The following is an 18,909-nucleotide window of genomic DNA, read 5'->3' as shown; positions in this document are numbered from 1 at the left end:
TGATTCAATTACTGTATACCCTCCAAAAATCGCCGATGCCTTGTTTTCTTGTTCGAACTTTTGGCAAATTGACTCTTAAATGTTCAATACTCTTCTCAGTGAAACGCCACTGCAAATTTCAACTCAAATAAATTTTATTCCATCAGCTCTCCTTAACCCTGTACTCTATGTAATAAACGAAACTTTTCGTCATCATTTATTTATTTGAATTTGTCCCTTTGTATATTAGTCGGATACCTGGTCGGTCACTTTACGACTTGCCTTAGTTCTTATTTCATTATCGCGGCGTGCACCTGACACTGACCACGGTTGCAATTCTCCCGAACACCAAAACCAATATACAACTATACCAAATACGTATACAGAAGCTGCGATATAAAACACAATCCTCCATTCGTCTATTGTCTATGAAAGGGAAGTGGTGATTACCATTGACTCTTTCATCAATGGAAAGTTTTTTTTTGTAGAAACACCGTACCTGATTTTGCACTAAATATCCAGTTAATGCGGGACTGCATGGGATGGGGGTGGTAGATAAAAAGTCGATTCAATAAATTGCATACTTTTCCTTGTGTTAATGTTTTACCTGATAATGCCTGGCAATGTAGCAAATGTGTTTGAGATGCCAAGAATAAGAGAGGCATATGCAGGAGCTATATCAAGAGGGTTGATACTAAGAAGTGTATGTAATGTTAAATAAATCGACTTTCTGTAGACAATCGATAATTCATTACGAGTAACTTGTCAATGTAAATCCACCAATACCAACTCCAACAATGATTAGTAAAACACTCCACAAACGGTGAACAAGAAAACCTGCCATAAGCATACAGACCATTTGTATGGTGAAAGCACCACAATTGAAATACTTTCGAACCTTAGACGAAAGTATTGATTTTGTTTTAATGATATAGTGCACACTACAACGACGTGAATACCTACCTGGGTAGTTGTGAGAAGTTTCTTATTTTGTAGAACATCTGCTAAAATACCGGCTATTGGTATCGAAATACTCATACAGAGATATGGAATGGCCGATAAAAGTCCAGAGCTTTCAAGATTGTAATGAAGAGCGTCTAAAATGAGCAGTGGGAATTACAACCTGCTTCTGCGGTTTATGGACTACAACAAACCGTTCAAAAACGATGGCATTTGTGTTATCAACGTGTAGAAGCCCCAATTATCAGTTATATGTGCCGCTGTTATTGCATATACAGCTCTCGAAGTCAGTAATGATTTCCATGGAACGATTCGTGTCGTTTCGTCGGCAATGCTGACATTATTCTGTATGTAATCTAATTCATCCTTAGATATATAACTGTCCTGAGCGGGCGACGATCTAACAAAAATTGCCCAAGTTATGTGCCATAAAATGCCGAGTCCACCTTTGTGGAATAAGTGATTCAGTTAAGGATAAAACGTTTGCAGGACGCGGTTATTCATTTCAATATATTCCCAGATTTCTGAAAATCAACAAGTGAGTCGTAAAACAATGTAGCTGAGTCAGATCCGCATTAGAATTTTAACAAGTCAGTTCAGGGTGGCGATTGGATCAAATACAACTGCGGCATCAGTTGTGTTACATAAATAACTACGTTAACTTTGTGTTTTTGAAAAATTAAATTGATTGGTCGCGGACGACCAGTAATTAGTTTTCAATGAAGCCAACACGTACCTCTGAGAATGTATTGAACGTAAAAGATAAGTCAAAAAATATCAAACCAAAAACATAGAATATGCTCTCCCATCCCAAAGATGTAGCTAAAAGTGCACTGATCGGCAAAGATATAACGGTTCCCACCAACATGCCTGAAACACCAATCGAAGCCATTCTTGAACGTTCTGGTATTGGGGCCCAAAACAGCCAGACATCATGTATGCAAGGAAATGTAACACCTTCACATAAACCTTGCAGAACCCGAATAACTACAATTGCAACCACCGTTTTTCCTAGCCAAGGAATCAGTAGTGTCAAGACTGCTGTGAGTCCTATTCCAAGGCCGAATATCTAGAATGTGTGTCATTATAACTGCGAGACATAATTCTCATGTGAACGCACCAGATTACCACCAAATCTCTTCGATAAAAACCCACCAACAATCTGGGTGCAAATGTATCCCCAGTAGAATGAGCTCAAAATTATACCACGCTCTTGTGAATTCCAGTTAAAATATTGTTCCTGCAATTACTCCACGTACATTATTATTGTCGATAATAAAAAAATATATTTCATTCCGGTCGATGTCGTACATTACCACTCGTTCCATCTTCATACTGTATTGTTCGATTTTTTGTCATTTCAACAATTGCTACACTTAGATTAACCCGCATCGAATAGTTTGCAATGTATCCCAGATGCACCATCATAACAACAAAGTAACGACGCTTTCGCCAGAACATCCATGTTAATGGCTCTTCTTCTCGGTCAACTGATCTTTAAATAATGGGAAACATTCTTTCAGATATTTCCTTCACGTTCCATGAAGTCCATGGCATTGCATATAAAACAAAAAAACAATGAAAACCTTAAAACGCCATCGGTTGCGGTTGAGGTTTCACTTTGGCACTTCATTTCGAAATTCAAGTACTAATTCAGATCGTTCCAAATCACGATAAATTACATATAGTGCGTATTGTCGACTATGTAATCTACGGTGCGTAACACTTGCTATGACTTTCTGTAGAAATTGGTGCCAAACAAAACTTAAATCTCAGTTTGTACACGCAAAAAAAATATTACCATTTCGTTACCGAAAAGGTGACAAGACATTTATTTTACACTAATACTATCTGATTGCAATTGCAAATTTATGCTATCAAATGGTAGTTACTAAATACAAACAATTCGGTTTTTAAATATACCATTCGGTTGTGTAGTATGTCACCGAGTGGCATTATAACTTTCTTCTCAATTGTATTAGTACAAATGTGTTGTCACCTTTTTAGTAACGAAAGGTTTTTATATTTTGTTTGGTTTAAGTAGTAAATAAGTAGTAAATAATTTAATTTCTTAAAAAAAAGCAATTGAATAGCAATTTGAGTTGTTTTTCAATCATTGGACAATGTTTCCCCTTATAAATTCCTACTTCGATTTTTTTTTGCCGACAGCTGTATTTGATCCGACGACCTCTTGATCATTGCCTTGTTAATGTTGCTATTCTGGTTGTCAAAAATGGTGAATTAAAAACGTTACTAGAGCTCTGCTAGTAATTTTTACTACCAGAAAGAATATAATACTACCACAATGAATATTATATCACGAGATGGTATTTCAGCACAACTAGAACAGTTTGCTGTGTAGACCGCACAAAAATACCAAAAACTGGTATAATATTTCAATGAAATGGGAAGTGCTGCCCGATACAAGTTCAATTGAATGCACATATTTAAATCGTTAATTTGATGCTTGTTTTACTGTAAGAATGATTCTTTTATTTGATTTGAATTACAATTACAACATAATTCTTAAATATTTTGTAAAATATAAAATATTTCATACAGCCCTTTATGATCTTCACCGAAAGTATGGGCCATAACTCTGGCAGCGATCGTGCGTTGTATTGCCATACCTATTCGCTGTTTCAGGTACATTTTGGATGTTTGATGTTTTTTGATGAACAAATATATCAATGATCAATCCAAATCGTCGACTGATTTTCCAGTTGGTATGACCTCTTCCCAGAACCCCCAGAATCCTTTTACGACCATATTAGTCGTCAATAAAACTTAGGGTAAAGCCGAGTCACAGCGGAAGTTAGATGCAAAAACTTCACGACTCCACTTAGCTTCCCACTTTGAAATTTTGAATCGAAATTTATAAAGAAATGTGCATACCGCTACCGCATCCTAATTTTAAACAGACACGATTTCAGTACAATTACGATTCAAAACGCATTGATGAAACAAAGAAGACCGACTGGTGCCATTACTTTTGGATAATGCACCTCGAAATGCATCTTCGGAGTGAATTGTTTCAGTAGATCGCATAAAAATTAGGTACGCCCGCACAGCTTTATTATTTACACCTGAACTCGAAGAGTTGTATGTACATTGCAGGCTCATTATATTTAAATTCTAACAAATGACATTTCGAAAAATTCGGTGCAACTAAATCGTAATATATTACATCAAATTGTAAGTCGATTGAAAATGGCATTTGCGCATTTTTTGTAATACGATTAAGTGACATAATATTCTAATTCCAATTGGTGAACTCATATTCCATTCCGTTGAAAGTTTTGTTTTTCAGTGTAGAAATGATGGAAAATTTCAGCTCTCTCGTCCAATGTTTTATAGTTTAGCAATCTACGGCTGCGAGACATTTTGTAGTCTTTATCAGCGGCTATATAAGAACGTTGCTCCTAAGAGTACGCTTTATTGACACTAGAGACAAAGAGATTAGATTAACTGAATCGACTGATGCAGATCCGCAGCTGGGTAGGATTTAATTATTATGATAAGTAAAGATGAAAGAATGATGTTGAAAATTAATGCGTGTAGTGAATCGTACAGTAGAGAGTCAATGGAAGATGCAATGGAAGAGCTACATTGGTTAACATTACAAGTTGAGACATGCAAGGTGATTGATGCATTTATTGCTCAGAAATTATTCATTAAGTGAAGTATGGTCCTCAGTTCTTACTTTATGAAGAAGCAATGTGAACTCATTGATAAAATACCGAACGTACTGACGATAATTTTGACCCACTTATGCAATTAATAAGACCAATCAGTCGTCATATCGGTTATCGGAAATATTTTTTTCTCAACTCAGTGACCAAAGCCGCAGTGGCGCTGAAGCAAATTCACGAATATTGACGCTTTTTAACAATGTATTTAAACTTAGCGCTGGAAAACTTCTATTGAAAAAAACGTTGTATGCAACTCGGTGATAAATGCTTTTTTAAGCACACGATGCATAAATTGTCACACCCGGCCTGCGGCCTCGATTCCCACATCTAGCGACTAAAATAATTATTATGTGGTAGGAGGGGTAATGAGATCGTTACACTTCTGTACATAACACGAACGAGCGTTAGCTTCGCCTCGGGTCGACAATCGACATCTACTGCGAAAAATACATTCATACCTACCTTGCGGCCTCAGTGATAATTAGACATCTAATGCCTAAAAAAGCATTTATCACTCAGTGTATGACAAGAAAGTTCAAGCATGGGAAATTGTTGATTGTTCGCCTCCCTTCAATTTCAAAGTGTTGACTGTTTTATATTATACCATCGCTTGGTCTATATGTTGGTCCGCAATTAACTCTCTATTTTTAGAGAATCGTCCACAATAGACCGTGTTCATATGACGAAATTTATTTTTTACCAAATGAACACATAGAAAAAACGCTCGGAACGTGTATAAATAGTTGAAAAAGTATTAGTTAGTATTTTTAATTTGAGTATGAAAGATTCAGAAAAATTTTGAAAATTTAAGCGCTTAAAAAGAAAGACCACATTCTGAATTACCAGAGTTAAAACGAAAAGCCAAAATGGCGCCGAATGGGATATTTTGATCGTTGACAGTTTGGTGATGTTGATAGTTTAAAATGGTGAACACATGAAAATTTTCGGAAAAAACAGTTTAATATGAGCGATAGCGGACGTAAAAGATAAAACTTTTTATCCAGAAGAAAGTGGTCAAAAATGAAGTTCGAAATGTTTATGAACGAACGACATATGTATAACATTTGTTCAGTGAAATTATAAAAAATCAAAACGAAATTTGTGCCGGTGTATGTGTGTAGTTGATGTTTGTTTCTATAATTAATTATTGAGTGATATGTTTATATTTTACGTCTAAAGTGACCACAACAGTTCAATTAATCATTTAATATACATCTACACCGATTAAAATGCTGCGAAATAATAGAAAATTGACGTCAAAGTGAGTCTCCAAAATTTGCTTCAAAACGAACATGGCTGCCAAAAATAATAACAAACAAAATATCCCTATCAGCTGTGGAATAATATCCTATTTTACATTTTTTAGAGTTTCTGCTATGAAACAAATTGACCATCGGGATGGCACCGGGATGGCAATGTATTTCTTAAATAATTTAATAAAAATAAATATAAACATTTGTTCTTGTGGTAATCATGCTAAATTTGATTTTTATGGACGTTCGAAACTTTTTTGTCAAAATAGCACTCGGTCTATTGTCGATATATTTGTTAAGAACACGCGATCTCCGTTATTGATCTTTTAAACAAAACCATTTTACATGAAATCATAAAATTTATTGTTTCAGCTTATCTAAAAATGATAATCTAAATTTAAGATACAAATTAAATTGTTTGAAATTAAGTCAAAGTTCTTCTGCTTTAATTGTTTACAATTAATTTTTGTTGTTACTTATTTTAGTCACATAAATATTATTCGTAAATAAATAAATTTCTCATTCTAAATTTTGCAAAAATAAATTACTATCCGAAACTATAGTCTATGGATTAACAAGCACAAACCAAAATCAAAACTTCGTTACTTCTACAAATAATGGTACTTGTGCCCTTCGTTATGTTTTATCCACCAAGAGGTCGTTCAAAAATTACGTAACGCAAAATGGGGATTAGGGGTGTAAGGCTTGCGTGACGGACCATATTTTTTTTAAGTTATCATTATCATTTCCACGAACGGGGAGGTTTCGAAAATTTTGATTTTTGCGTTACCTAATTTATGAACGGCCCTCACATCACACGAAATTATTCCGTTAAAAGTTCCAAAGACCGACTCAATTTGGCTGTGTCTGGTTAACTCCTATCAAAAAAAATCTTTTTTCTTTTAGTGATAATATCGTGTGCGGTGAAGTCGTTACTATTCGTTCTTAACGTACATTTTTATTTCCTATTTCTGGCCAGTCAACCTTTTTTCTTTCTTTTAAGTGAACATATAATAAGTAACAGTCAAATATATATATAATCTCAACGCCTTTCAGATCGTGTATAATAACATAATTTTTCAAAATAACAACATCACATTTTTCCTGTTTTTGGTTGGATAAACAGGTCCTGCACGATATCCATTAAATTTGCATAAATGAATAGCAATACGGTTCTCGGGAGAGTGAGCATTAAATACACACAAGCAAATGGAAATCGTTGGTACCTGAACTGAGACAGTCAGACGGAAATTTAGCTTTGCTATCATTATTGTGAATATATTATATACAATATCGGTGGTCACCATTTGGTGGTATATTAGGGGGGTGACTATCGAGAATAGTTTGTTTTGGAACAAGAGTCACTTGATCGAGAAATGTACAGGACAAACTAAACAATGAACCAAGAGGTGTCACGTGAAAAGAGACCTAAAAAACTCCTTAACACTCTCGTTGTCCTGAAAGAACATAAAATTACGTTTCTAATGACACCCCACACGACCACGTACGTTTCGTGCTCCTCGAGAATTTTCTGTAAGAAAAGCATAAGTTTTCAGGTTTCAACTGCACATATCTCAGCGTGGATGAATATCTTTAACCAAATAAGACCCTATTTGCCCCGAAAGTACATGCAATTACCTTTCTAATGACACCCCACACGACCTTGTACGGCTCGTGTAACTGGAGAAATTTCTGTAAGAAAAGTGCATGTTTTCGGTTTTTGGTCACCTCACACTAGACAAACAAGGTTCAAAGAATTTTTTGAAAATCGGCTTTGGCTTCTAGGGCTAATACCTTTCTAGGCCCATATAAAAAATTCCACTGGAAAATGCGTCCGATTTCGATCTTCTGTTTTTCAAAAGAATCCCTCTGTCTAAGTGTAGACAAGCACTAAACTATAATAAAGAGCGGGATTCTACTTCATGATTTTTGTTAGCTTTTACAGAGTAAGGGTTCCTTCTGGTGACCAAGGAAAAAGTCGAATCTGTTTTCGTTTAGTTTCGTATCATTAGAATTCGGACGGATTGGATTTCTAGGTTTTTACGGACAGATAAGAAAAATTTCCATGCATCAACTGAAGAGAGTTATGCACTTACCATCACAAAAAGACATTTCCCAGATAAAAATTTTTCGGTTGATGCATTTCTCTCAACTATCCTTCCAACTTGGACAATTCGACTTTCGTATGCTTAAATGCGGGAAGCGTGCTTGTAGTGTCAATTATGCCTATACGTTGTAATGTCAATACGAAAATGACTAATTTCAAATGTATGCCATTAACAAATCGGAAAAACATTTATTATCTAGGAAAAAGATGTAAGTCGGCTAACCGTCCCCTCAATATGTACGAGTCATCGTCCGAAAGATTCAGGAAATATGTTTCAGGGTCGCATGATACAAACAAATTAGAGTTTTAATTTGAAACAAAATCAATAGTTCAAAATGTGTAGCCGAAAAAATGTGTATTTTAGTATCGTTATCATACCCATAATTCTGTCCAGTGACCAACATAAACCTAATGAATGTTCTTGTTGTTGTTGCTGAGAAATATTTTGTTACACTTTCTATACCGTTCAGACGTACACACAACAAAGAAATCAATAAATTTGTTTTTTTTTTGTTTTTACTCTAATTAATTATAATTACATCTATACGAGGTGTATCGTTACAATATTGTATGTATCTCCTGTGGTCTGGTCATCGACCATCATATCGGTTCCTTATATTCATAATAGGTAAATTTACCATCGAAATACATTTAAAAAAAAATCAATTTCTTTTTGGCTGGCTTTCGCTAAATATTCTTAATGAAAAATCTACTCTTAATTGATGTATAATTACGGTTACATTGCTGAAATTCAGTTGTTTGCTGACCAAATTGAGGCAAATTGACTGAGTCCTGTTTCGTCTTTTTTTGTTTGTTTTTTGGTTTGTTAATGTTAAGGAAAATTTCTTCCTACACCCCCTAGCAAACAAATCAAAAATCATACCTCTCACCTTCACGTATTGTTCATAAGATCTGTAGATGCACTCGCATGATCCGCATTCGATCCGGATTGTGTGGATGTATTCGCCTCCAGAGGATCGTTGGTAGTTAGAGCACTTAATTTGTCCGGCAAATCAGCCGTTGATGTTGTACAGTGACTGTTTAATATGTCGGGCAACGCATTCCGTCGTCCCACCCGACCGGTGTTATAGAAATCGTTCTGATGTGCGTCGGCATTCGTTGAAGTGGTTGCTGTTGTCGTTGACGATGCCTGCTCCATTATAGCGGCTAGTAGTCGTAACACTAAAAATAACGTTGTTTGAGAGAAAGTAACGGATATTCCACTTAACGAATGTCAATTTTGTGTCGAACCAGGTCGGTTTTTTCAACTGGTTCATATTTTACAGAAGGCATAGTAGTTTAATACACCTCTGTCTTACAAAAGTAACATACATGCTAGCAAATTCTTTATTTCTTATTTAAATTCTACCACGACTTGACAAATTATCTTTACCAAAGAACCACAATCACAACAGTCGAGGAAGTGTAGATCTCGAGGAATCGTAACACTCGAGGAATAATGGTTCTCGAGAAATTGTGATTCACGAGAAAATGGAGCTATATGCGAATTTTCCTTCTCGAGAACCTTGAGAACTTATTGCTCCAGTGGAATCGTAACGCACGAGAAATCGTATTTCAAAGAAAAAGTGATTCAGAAGGTATCGTTATTCTCACGTTAAACACTATGTATGTATGTATGTAAACCTGCTGGTGCAAGTGCGACACAAATTTGACATTCGTCGAAGTCATGTAATAAATAGGTTTAGTAAATAAAGCGAGAATTATGGTTTCAATTAATGTCACAAGCGTTTCCGGATTGACACAACTGGATGTCAAAATATTTTCACTTCTAATTTATTATTAGCATTATTAACAGTCAACCAATATTGTGTTAACCCTTTCGAATTATCATTGGTTTAACCCAAACAAAATGCAAGCACGGAACGCAAATTGCTGATAAAATTTTTTAATGAGTCACTGCCTGTATTTCTATATTATATACGTATATGTCCAACACGCACACCAAAATGAATTTGTGAGCAAAAAAGGGATGAAGAAGGTACACGTTTTTAGATTAAAATAATTGGATTCTATATATTAGGGTCATCCGACGCTTTCAAATTAACACAGACGGAAGTTGAACAATTTTAGACAAATTGTTTTCTACCCTGTTCCACCAATAATAAATAGACATTTTGGCTCGTGTGCCTTGTCTGTGGAATGTAAATATTAAATTTCGATCAGAAAACTTATCATTTGACAAATTAAATATGAATTTATGGGTCGATGATGTATTATATATGTATGAAGGAAAGACTAGCTCAAACTCAATACTCTTATCACAATGACATATCAATTATCACGGTACAATAAACCCGTAATGTAATTACCAACGAAAACCCGACAGTTATGTGTACACATTCTATTCTACAAACGGTGGCACCAGATGAATTTTCGGTGGATTTCTATTTTCTATTGTGCCTGGTGTAACTTTTACTAATTCAATCGAGGACTCAATGCATAAATTATTACGAATTACATTTCTGAATTATCATCTCGGTGAATCGAAAACATTTTGTCGAAACGATTTATTTATTACGTTTTGGTAAATTAATTGTTCTCCGTTGTCCTCAACCTCCAAAAAAAATACCGCGTTTGCACCTATTGCTTTGCAACAAAGAGAACCAAAGACCTGTATTATAGCATCGACAAACAACACAATCTCTGTTTTTCATTAGAAAATCAACGTTCATTTTTTTGGTTATTTTTTATATTTATCACACGCAATATTAGTTTCCACTCAAGCTTACAATGTAAATTTTTAATGAAAATATGAATTATATATGTCGATCGACCATTTCGTTCTTGATGAGTGACTATTAGCAAAGCGAATTAAAAGGAAGTGGAACATGAAAGTATGAATTGATTAAAAAAATAAAGTTTTTAGTGTTAGCGGTGTTAGTTCCGATGTAGCTTCATGTCTATCTAAAGCAATTTTATTATTTATGTTGAATTTTATGATTTTGTTTTTTTAACCAAGGCTTCGTTTATATATCTTTTTCATCTCTATAAAAAAGGTCATCGTCTACCATACCGCTTTGTGCGGATATATGGAGAAAAAAAAATCTTCTTTTTTGTGTGTGGTTTCTCCTACTTTCTAAAAGCACAAACCCAAAGGTGGTAAAAAACATTTCTCTGAAATTGTACATAACCATGGTTTAAGTACTGCGGTACCGCATAAAAAGAATGAATTTATCGAACCCCTCCTGCTAATAATGTGAAACAAAGGAATTGAACGGGTACGAAAATCGTTGGAAATTTCCTAGCGCGAGGTGACTAGCCAATCTAAATCATCGAATGTAACTGACCTTTTCCGTATACCAATACATTGTCAGAACTGAATAAACTGGAAAAGTTACAGGGTTCCGGATGTTTGAATCGACATAGAACTGTGTAAAACCACCGAAGTGGAACATAACTTCCTAATTGTAAACAGTTTTTCGTCACAACCATAATGTGTTAGTCGATAAATCATTACTCAATATTACGTGGAGTGTGCACTTTTTCATGGCTTCTTATGAGAGATACGATTCCAGTTTCCAATGCAATTTAATCTTATCTTCAAACTTTTCTTACAAATTCTCAAATTATTTGAAAATATTTAGAGAATGTATGGAAACATTCGACAGACTGCATAACATAACTTTCTATCGCTAGTGGAATGTGGTCTCCAACATCTATTAAAAATCTGCTGATGTGAAAATTTCAAAGAAAATCAAAAAGGAAATTCTATGACTTACGTTAACCTAAGACAGTTGTTAGTCATTCGATCTACGTAAGGTATATACGTAGATAGAATGGCTACTTTAACCTATTGTAATATTTCGGTTTACATTAAATGTAGAAATTATGGAATTTTGAATTGAAAACTTTTGAATTCATGGAAAGTTATGTTTCTTATGAGGGGTAACAACGCACTTCTACATTTAGTGCAAAATATAAACAGATTAACGATGTACTTAGTGACTGATAGGAAAACTGTATTGTATCGAGCACTAGAAATTAACATCGCTGAAGAACTCTTGACCAGACGTAGCGGTATTAAAGCAAATGGACATCAGTTAGTGAGTCAATTTGTATATTGACTCACATGCAATGGAAAATTCCTATCTCCTATCTTCGAAAGAGAACTCCTTGAAGCCTCAACAAATTTAGAATATCAAAATTGAAAAGGCAATCCTTGTGGTTTAAGGAGGTTAGAGCTTGAACAAATATGTATCTGGTCCTTCAGATGAGCTGAACCCTGTTATAATTGTTAAAATTGTCCTCTAAGACGTTAAAATCCAATGGATTTTATTTTAACCTTTTGCGGACGGAAATTCTCTTATCGAAAAAAAACAGTTGAAATTAACAATGTAATGATTATATTGTGATGAGATTGCCGTTTGTAAAAAGGTCACCGATACCTATGGATCCCATAATATGGAAGGACTGATGTTGTTAAAAAAAACTTCGAAGGTGAACTTGTTACTACACCGAATATTAATAAAATTGCTTTCAATGATAGTTTAGCAGCTACATGAACAATCTAGCCCAACAAAGAGACGGTAAATTGTTAGAATTTCTTAAACAAACAAGCAAACCCCAGTTACTAATTGGCATAAAAAAAATTTGCTTCAAATTGGTAAAATATACCTTCTTTACGACGAACCCGTCTTTTTCGAATGCGACCATTATCAAACAACGACGTCGACGGCATGATGTGTATCGATGTTATCAACAACAAATTTTCATTCGTTTCTTTAGAATTACATAGAGTGGAAGATATTGTATCGATTTTCAATAAAAGTGCAAAGCCGGGAAAAATTCATTCGGCTGTGCATTAACATCAAAATAACATCAAAGTCTTATACTTACCACTCACACAATATTGGTTCTTTTCATCAAACACCGAACACAGAGCACCTCCAAGTTAAGCAATATTTTTTTTTTTCGCAATCCTCTTATCAAGTTCACTGATTTCCATTCAATTCGTTCACAATATTCAAATATCAATTGTGTTTTACATTTTCTTTTACAATCAATTACACAAACAATTTTCGATTTCGGTTATAAAATATGTACTTGAACACTGCACTCGTTAGCACATTATATGAACTAAATCCAAATCGGCTGCTAGTGACGTCTGTGTGGCATGTAATGTTTATCCTAGTTTATCGTTATCACCATACCATCGTCATATCAACCTAATGAAAATAAAAAATTATTATAGAGACGAGCACCGATATTGCAGATAATATAGCAAACGGTAGACGAAGTTTATTGAATTTTTGATGTTATTCAATTTCCTACAATTCTTATACATAAAGTCAAGTCAAGTCGGTATATTGGAGGATTTAAAAAAAAAACACTTTCTGTGAACAAAAGTCTATGAATAAATTCCTTGATTCGTGCGGTGGTAAGTGTAACCAGCAATAGTCGGGAAATTTGATTTATGATTTATGATTTATAGTTAATGAGGAGATTAGTTTATTATTTATTGATTACGAGTTTCAATGAATATTATGAGCACTTAACTCAAAAATACACGGTTCCTAATGTGAATAGAGACAAATTGATTGCTTTCTGATTCCGATGCCAAATTGTGTTTGTACAGGTAAATGGAACGGCAAAGGATAAAAAAAAATCCGAACAAAGCTGGCCGAAATGCGGAGAAAGTTATAATATCTTCAAGTGCTTTTAGGCATCTTAATGTTAAATAACAAAACTCACTGTCTTCACCTCCTTCGAAGAGAGCTGGAAAATTGACGACTTTAGGTTTGATTTTTGTCGGAGTTATTTGTTTTTAACTCTAAAATCTTAAATTTAATGCTTATAAAACCACTGTCGACCGAATAGAAAATGCGTGTGTCTCCTATTTTGTGTTTGACAACTGAAATGACAATGAGTTCTCGTTGATGAGAGAGTGAGAAAGTTTTTATTTTGACACACGGTGTGAGAACTGCCGTTACAGGGAAATGACAATGTTATCAATTTTCCTCATTTTCTTTTATACAGTGTGCATTGACAGCGATGACAGTGTATGACTATGATAGTTAACACGTAATGCTCGATTACTGAATAATGCTCGAGCAGGCACTTTAGGCACACCGGAAAGTGCTAAGGGGGTCGAGGAATACCTCCAAATAAATTTCTAAAAATCAAAAGTCAAATTTTGGATTTTTAGAAAAAAATTTTGGAGATATTTCTCGACTCCCTTAGCACTTTCCGGTGTTCCTAAAGTTGACAAGTCACAATAACCGGCAACGTGATAAAATATTCTGACAGGGAGTATTTTTTGGGAAAACATTTCATCATATATTCCAGAAATTTCTAAATTTTCACAAACTTATTTGTATGTGAAAATTCAAGAAAATATGGGAAAATGGTTATCCAAAAAGTCTTCGATTTATAATAAGATTAAACTATGGCTCAATACGCAACGTGTGTGCTTTGGGTTGTATTTTACTGCAATTCATTCCTTCGCATCGGATTAATATCATTCTCAAAGATATTGGATATTTAACTTAAAATGAAAAAATTTGCCCACAAGTGGAGCCGGGAGTTTACAAATTCTTAAAAATCTTTGTCATGAGTTTCTGTTGAGCGTAACCCTAACCCTATTTCTATATCATCTAAATTATAAACATTTTATATCAAAAAAGCGTGAAGTAATAGATTTTGCATCAATCTCTTTAAATCTCTTTAGATCATAAAAAGTAACAGACTTATGCTTGTCGTAATTCTATTTTCTCAACTATTAACATGGCGGTGCTGACGAACGAACGGGAATTTGCAGTCGTCGTTCCAATCCGACTGCACCTCTACTATCGTGACTCTTAGATAGGGCTGAATTTTAATCGTTTCCGTTTGTGTAATTTCATTTTATTTATACCTGAACGTGTTTCATGACAAATTGATTTAGAAAAGATAATTAAATTTTGTACTTTCGATTCGAAAATAATTTAGATGATGTGCCGTGGAAATGTAAGGAAGTGAACAGCATTCGAGACTTCCATTTCTGCTTCATTCAAAACGGATTGCTTTCGCAATCCACCAAACATAATCAATTCACAATTTCCACAGACAAGCGATGAACAGATTAACCGTTCCGGTGCGCCTGGTATCATTCCAAAGTTTTTATACGCAATCCAATCCAACTCTGGCTCATCGGCCAAAACCTGTGAAATATCCGCCAAATACACTCCAATGCAATTTCTTTTAACTCTTTTCGGACTGGGTGTACTATCTGACGGTTGGGGTTCCGGACGACGCATCAACAGTTTTTCTTCCATTCGAAGTAGATGCTCCAATCGTCGTTGCTGTCCCTGGCCTTGTGCTTGACTCTGCTCGGCAACGGAAAAGGCGGCCATACCCAGTCGTTCCTCGAGTGGTTCGTCAAATCGCTGCGGTAGGAAATGATTTTCTTCACGAGATCGCAATTGTAGATTCCTCTGACGTCGACTAGCAGCATCGTCGTTTCGCAGTGAACCGGAAGCATTCTGATTGGTCGGCTGTTCTTCACCGCTTCGATTTTTATTGATGAGCTGACGTTCTTGAAGTCGTCGATTGGCTTGCTCCATTATTTGAAGTCTACTTGGTGGTGATGGTTGAGCTTGAGGTTGCGGATTGTGATTGTTTGGCGGGATATTTTGAACCGGTGGTTCATTTCGAACCGCTTGCCTGGCTAAATTGCTGGCGGAAGGCATTTGATGACGTACCATTTGAAAGTCAGCCGTCTGTGTTGTCGGTCCCAATATCACCAGTTTTGAACCAACCTTTTGAAAGGAGAAAATTAATTTTTTTTCACTCAAATAAAACACCATGAAATACTCTACCCTGCACGCTGGATTACACCACATATGCGATGCTGCCCATTTCTTATTTTTTATAGCCACAACTTTCCACGACCATGTATCACTTGACATGTCCAACAACCAGGCATCGTTGAACATGTTATTCGGACCACCACAACCACCCAAAATGAGCAAATGAGTGTCGTCCATGTTGATCTGAAATTGACCGTATCGAGCCGGCGGTTTAGGTGCAGCGATCGCTGGCTGTCGCCATGTGAATGTTTCCAGATTTAAACACCAAACTTGATTCGAACTAGCCATTTCGGTAGCGGTCTGTTGATGGCCTCCGAAAACAATCATTTCATTTTGATGAATAGTGGCCGAATGACCAGTCTGAAGTTACGACAAAATTAGAAAATTGAATGTTTGGTTGACTTGAAAGAACTTACCATGGGTGGAGGACCTTCCAGAGGAGTCATTAATGACCAACGATTCTCCTTCAGATCGTACACATGTAGTTCGTCAAAAAGTCGCCAAGATTGGTACGGTGGATACGAAGGCGGATGTCTTAAAGCGAAGGAAAATAAAAATGAAAAATCGAAATTTGAAACGAACGCAAAATGTCACAAAGACATACCTCCATCCGCCAAACAAAATCAATTTTTCTTTGTGATAGACCATCGTCGAACATGCCTTCGGACTCGGATATCTACCAACTGACTGAAATCTCGACCATTCACGTTTCGATAAATTAAATCGCCACAAATCGTTGAAAGTGGTACTGGTACTGGAGCCACCGCCAAAAATGTACATCGAATCATCATGGACCACAGATGCATGCGAAAAACGACGAGGAGGACTGTCAGGGCAGTTCAGAGGTGATGCAACATCATTTGCTCGGTTCAACGGCTTCCAAAAGAGTTTATATTCGCCGAGACTTTTATGAAAATTGATGGTTGTGTGGCGCTTCACACCTACAAGTGTCAGGCAATGGGAAAGAAAATTTTGTTGATGAAACAATTGTTAGGTGGAACTAGGCTTAGCAATTTCGTATTACCATGAACGATTTGATGCCATCTTTTGCAAACTAATTTACAGTTCTCTAAGTCTTGGTACGGTGGAAGGTGGCCAAAAATGAACTCCAGAACCTCATCTGGGCACTCGTTTATATTTACCATTTTTCCTTTTATTCTTTCACTGATCTGATTATTTTTTCTCTTTTATTTTGAATTTTGACATCTGAATGTCAATTTTAATCGAGGCGTTTAATGTCTGTTCGAATTTAATTCGTTTGTTTGAATCAAACGTTTTAAATCCACCCAATTTTTTTTATTAAAAAAGGAACAGAAAAGCCAAGGTTCTGATCGCTCTGAAAGAACAGACGGTGAAACCGGTGAAGCACAAATTTTGACAATTTAGACGGGTTTTGTTAAACACACTCATTACAGATTGTGTGAAATGTCCACATCATAAGCTAAGTTTTGTTGAGTTTATTTTATTGTCCAATTGATAGAAATAATTTCTTTTCAAGTTTTCTTTTCATTTTTCATGTAATCTATAATGAGGTGTGTAACAAAACATGTCTAAATTATCAAACTTTGTGTTTCACTCGCCTTCGTGTCTTAACTTGTTCTTTTAGAGAGTTGCGGGAAGCGTTAATAATTTTCACAGTGGCTCGTCATTAACGATGGGTATACAGTCCCACATTTAAAAAAAAAAAATTGAACTTGCCAAAATTGTTCTGTAATGGAAACGTTATGAAAAGTTTAGCTCTTTTTCGGAATTATTTTACGCAAAACTTTCTTTATATCGGTTACATAAAGCGTCAGGGTGACACTATTTACCCTGTAACTATGAATAAATCTCTCATTCTATCGCAAGAACACAATAAGAAATACAATCACAGCTAAATTAGCATAAAAATAACAGACGAATACACTTTTTGACCACTTTCGACTGTTCCTGGCCTATACATGGCACATTTGCCACATTTCTTAGATGGCAATGCCGGATTGTATACTAAAATACAATGAAAGTGTTTCCGTGCCGACAGATGAAAATGTGCATGATAAAATATTATGAAAAATAAGAATTATTATCTAAAATTCACAAAATAAAATTACAACCAACACTAAACCACGTTGAATTTTGTTGTTGTTTTCTTGGCCTATTTGTCGCAAAATGTCGCACCGACATATCGCCTCCAAGGCTGTAAACTTTGGGGAGGTCATGCAGATACAGATACGCGGGTTACACACCACAGTCGATGATAAAATGGCCGATTTCATACAAAAATTCACCTCTTGTGATGATTCTCGTCGTCTTGATGATGTGGTGATTTTCTTTACATGAAAATGTCAAGGCTGTATACTTTGGGGAGGTCACGCAGATACAGATACGCGGGTTACACACCACAGTTGGTGATAAAATGGCCGATTTCATACAAAAATTCACCTACTCTGATGATTCTCGTCGTCTTGATGATGTGGTGAATTTTTTTTACATGTAAAATCATCAGAAGTGGTGTGTTCCCGCGTATCTAATAAAATGGCGGTCTGCGTGACCTCCTCAAAGTATACAGCCTTGGAAAATGTTTGTTTGACTTGAGGCTGTTTAGATTTTTCTTCCATATAACTAGGACATTCGATATTTTTGACGTTGCGAATTGGCAACGGACTATTAGAATATCTATGAGTAAGTGTTACATAGAAAGCGAATGAAGGAAAAATCATCTTGCCCAGCCGCGTACTATAACCGAATCAGATGTGCAGTGACACGAAACGCATTCTCTCCCTTTCTTTAAAATCACAAAATTGCTTAGAAACCTGGGCCATTTGTTTTGTGATAGGCACAACATTTTGTGAAACACAAGTAAATCATAGTCAACCATTTTAAGAAAGGTGTCATTAGCATCGAACTATTGTGCTAGGCCGCGCGTCTCAATGGCATCACCTCCGCCCATATATATACACTGGCAATACACTCACACGAGTTTCATGTTCTGAAACAACCAGGTTAAGACAACTCTGAGTTGATCACGAAAGCGGTGACACACAAATTGAGTTCTACCGCGAAGTTTATATGAAAAAGTCAACGTAAAAAAAAAAAATCCGAATTTTCCCAAAAAAAACATTTTCTTCAAG

General features: G+C 35.6%; 2 protein-coding genes and 1 long non-coding RNA gene across 3 annotated transcripts; all 3 read right to left on the bottom strand.

Annotated features, from left to right (window-relative positions):
- Positions 1 to 123: 123 nt before the first annotated feature.
- On the bottom strand, positions 124 to 2,779 carry LOC119071908 (vesicular glutamate transporter 3-like). Its single transcript, XM_037177024.1, has 10 exons — positions 2,526 to 2,779; positions 2,251 to 2,434; positions 2,060 to 2,179; positions 1,723 to 2,008; positions 1,134 to 1,385; positions 943 to 1,076; positions 735 to 877; positions 587 to 673; positions 479 to 512; positions 124 to 405 (listed from the first exon to the last, which is right to left on the bottom strand). The coding sequence occupies exons 1-10, from the start codon at positions 2,570 to 2,572 to the stop codon at positions 226 to 228; spliced, it is 1,467 nt and encodes a 488-aa protein (XP_037032919.1). The 5' UTR covers positions 2,573 to 2,779; the 3' UTR covers positions 124 to 225.
- A 3,451-nt stretch (positions 2,780 to 6,230) lies between these two features.
- On the bottom strand, positions 6,231 to 13,876 carry LOC119071976. Its single transcript, XR_005086752.1, has 3 exons — positions 13,704 to 13,876; positions 12,849 to 13,177; positions 6,231 to 9,173 (listed from the first exon to the last, which is right to left on the bottom strand). It is a non-coding gene; the product is annotated as an uncharacterized LOC119071976 (long non-coding RNA).
- A 995-nt stretch (positions 13,877 to 14,871) lies between these two features.
- LOC119071896 (F-box only protein 42) lies at positions 14,872 to 17,013 on the bottom strand. Its single transcript, XM_037176999.1, has 5 exons — positions 16,824 to 17,013; positions 16,404 to 16,740; positions 16,216 to 16,333; positions 15,809 to 16,159; positions 14,872 to 15,748 (listed from the first exon to the last, which is right to left on the bottom strand). The coding sequence occupies exons 1-5, from the start codon at positions 16,942 to 16,944 to the stop codon at positions 14,936 to 14,938; spliced, it is 1,740 nt and encodes a 579-aa protein (XP_037032894.1). The 5' UTR covers positions 16,945 to 17,013; the 3' UTR covers positions 14,872 to 14,935.
- Between the last annotated feature and the right edge of the window lie 1,896 nt (positions 17,014 to 18,909).

This window comes from Bradysia coprophila, assembly GCF_014529535.1.
Source record: "Bradysia coprophila strain Holo2 chromosome IV unlocalized genomic scaffold, BU_Bcop_v1 contig_5, whole genome shotgun sequence".
NCBI classification, from domain to species: domain Eukaryota; kingdom Metazoa; phylum Arthropoda; class Insecta; order Diptera; family Sciaridae; genus Bradysia; species Bradysia coprophila.
Note: the sequence above shows the minus strand (reverse complement) of the source record. Positions and strands in the feature narration are given on the sequence as shown.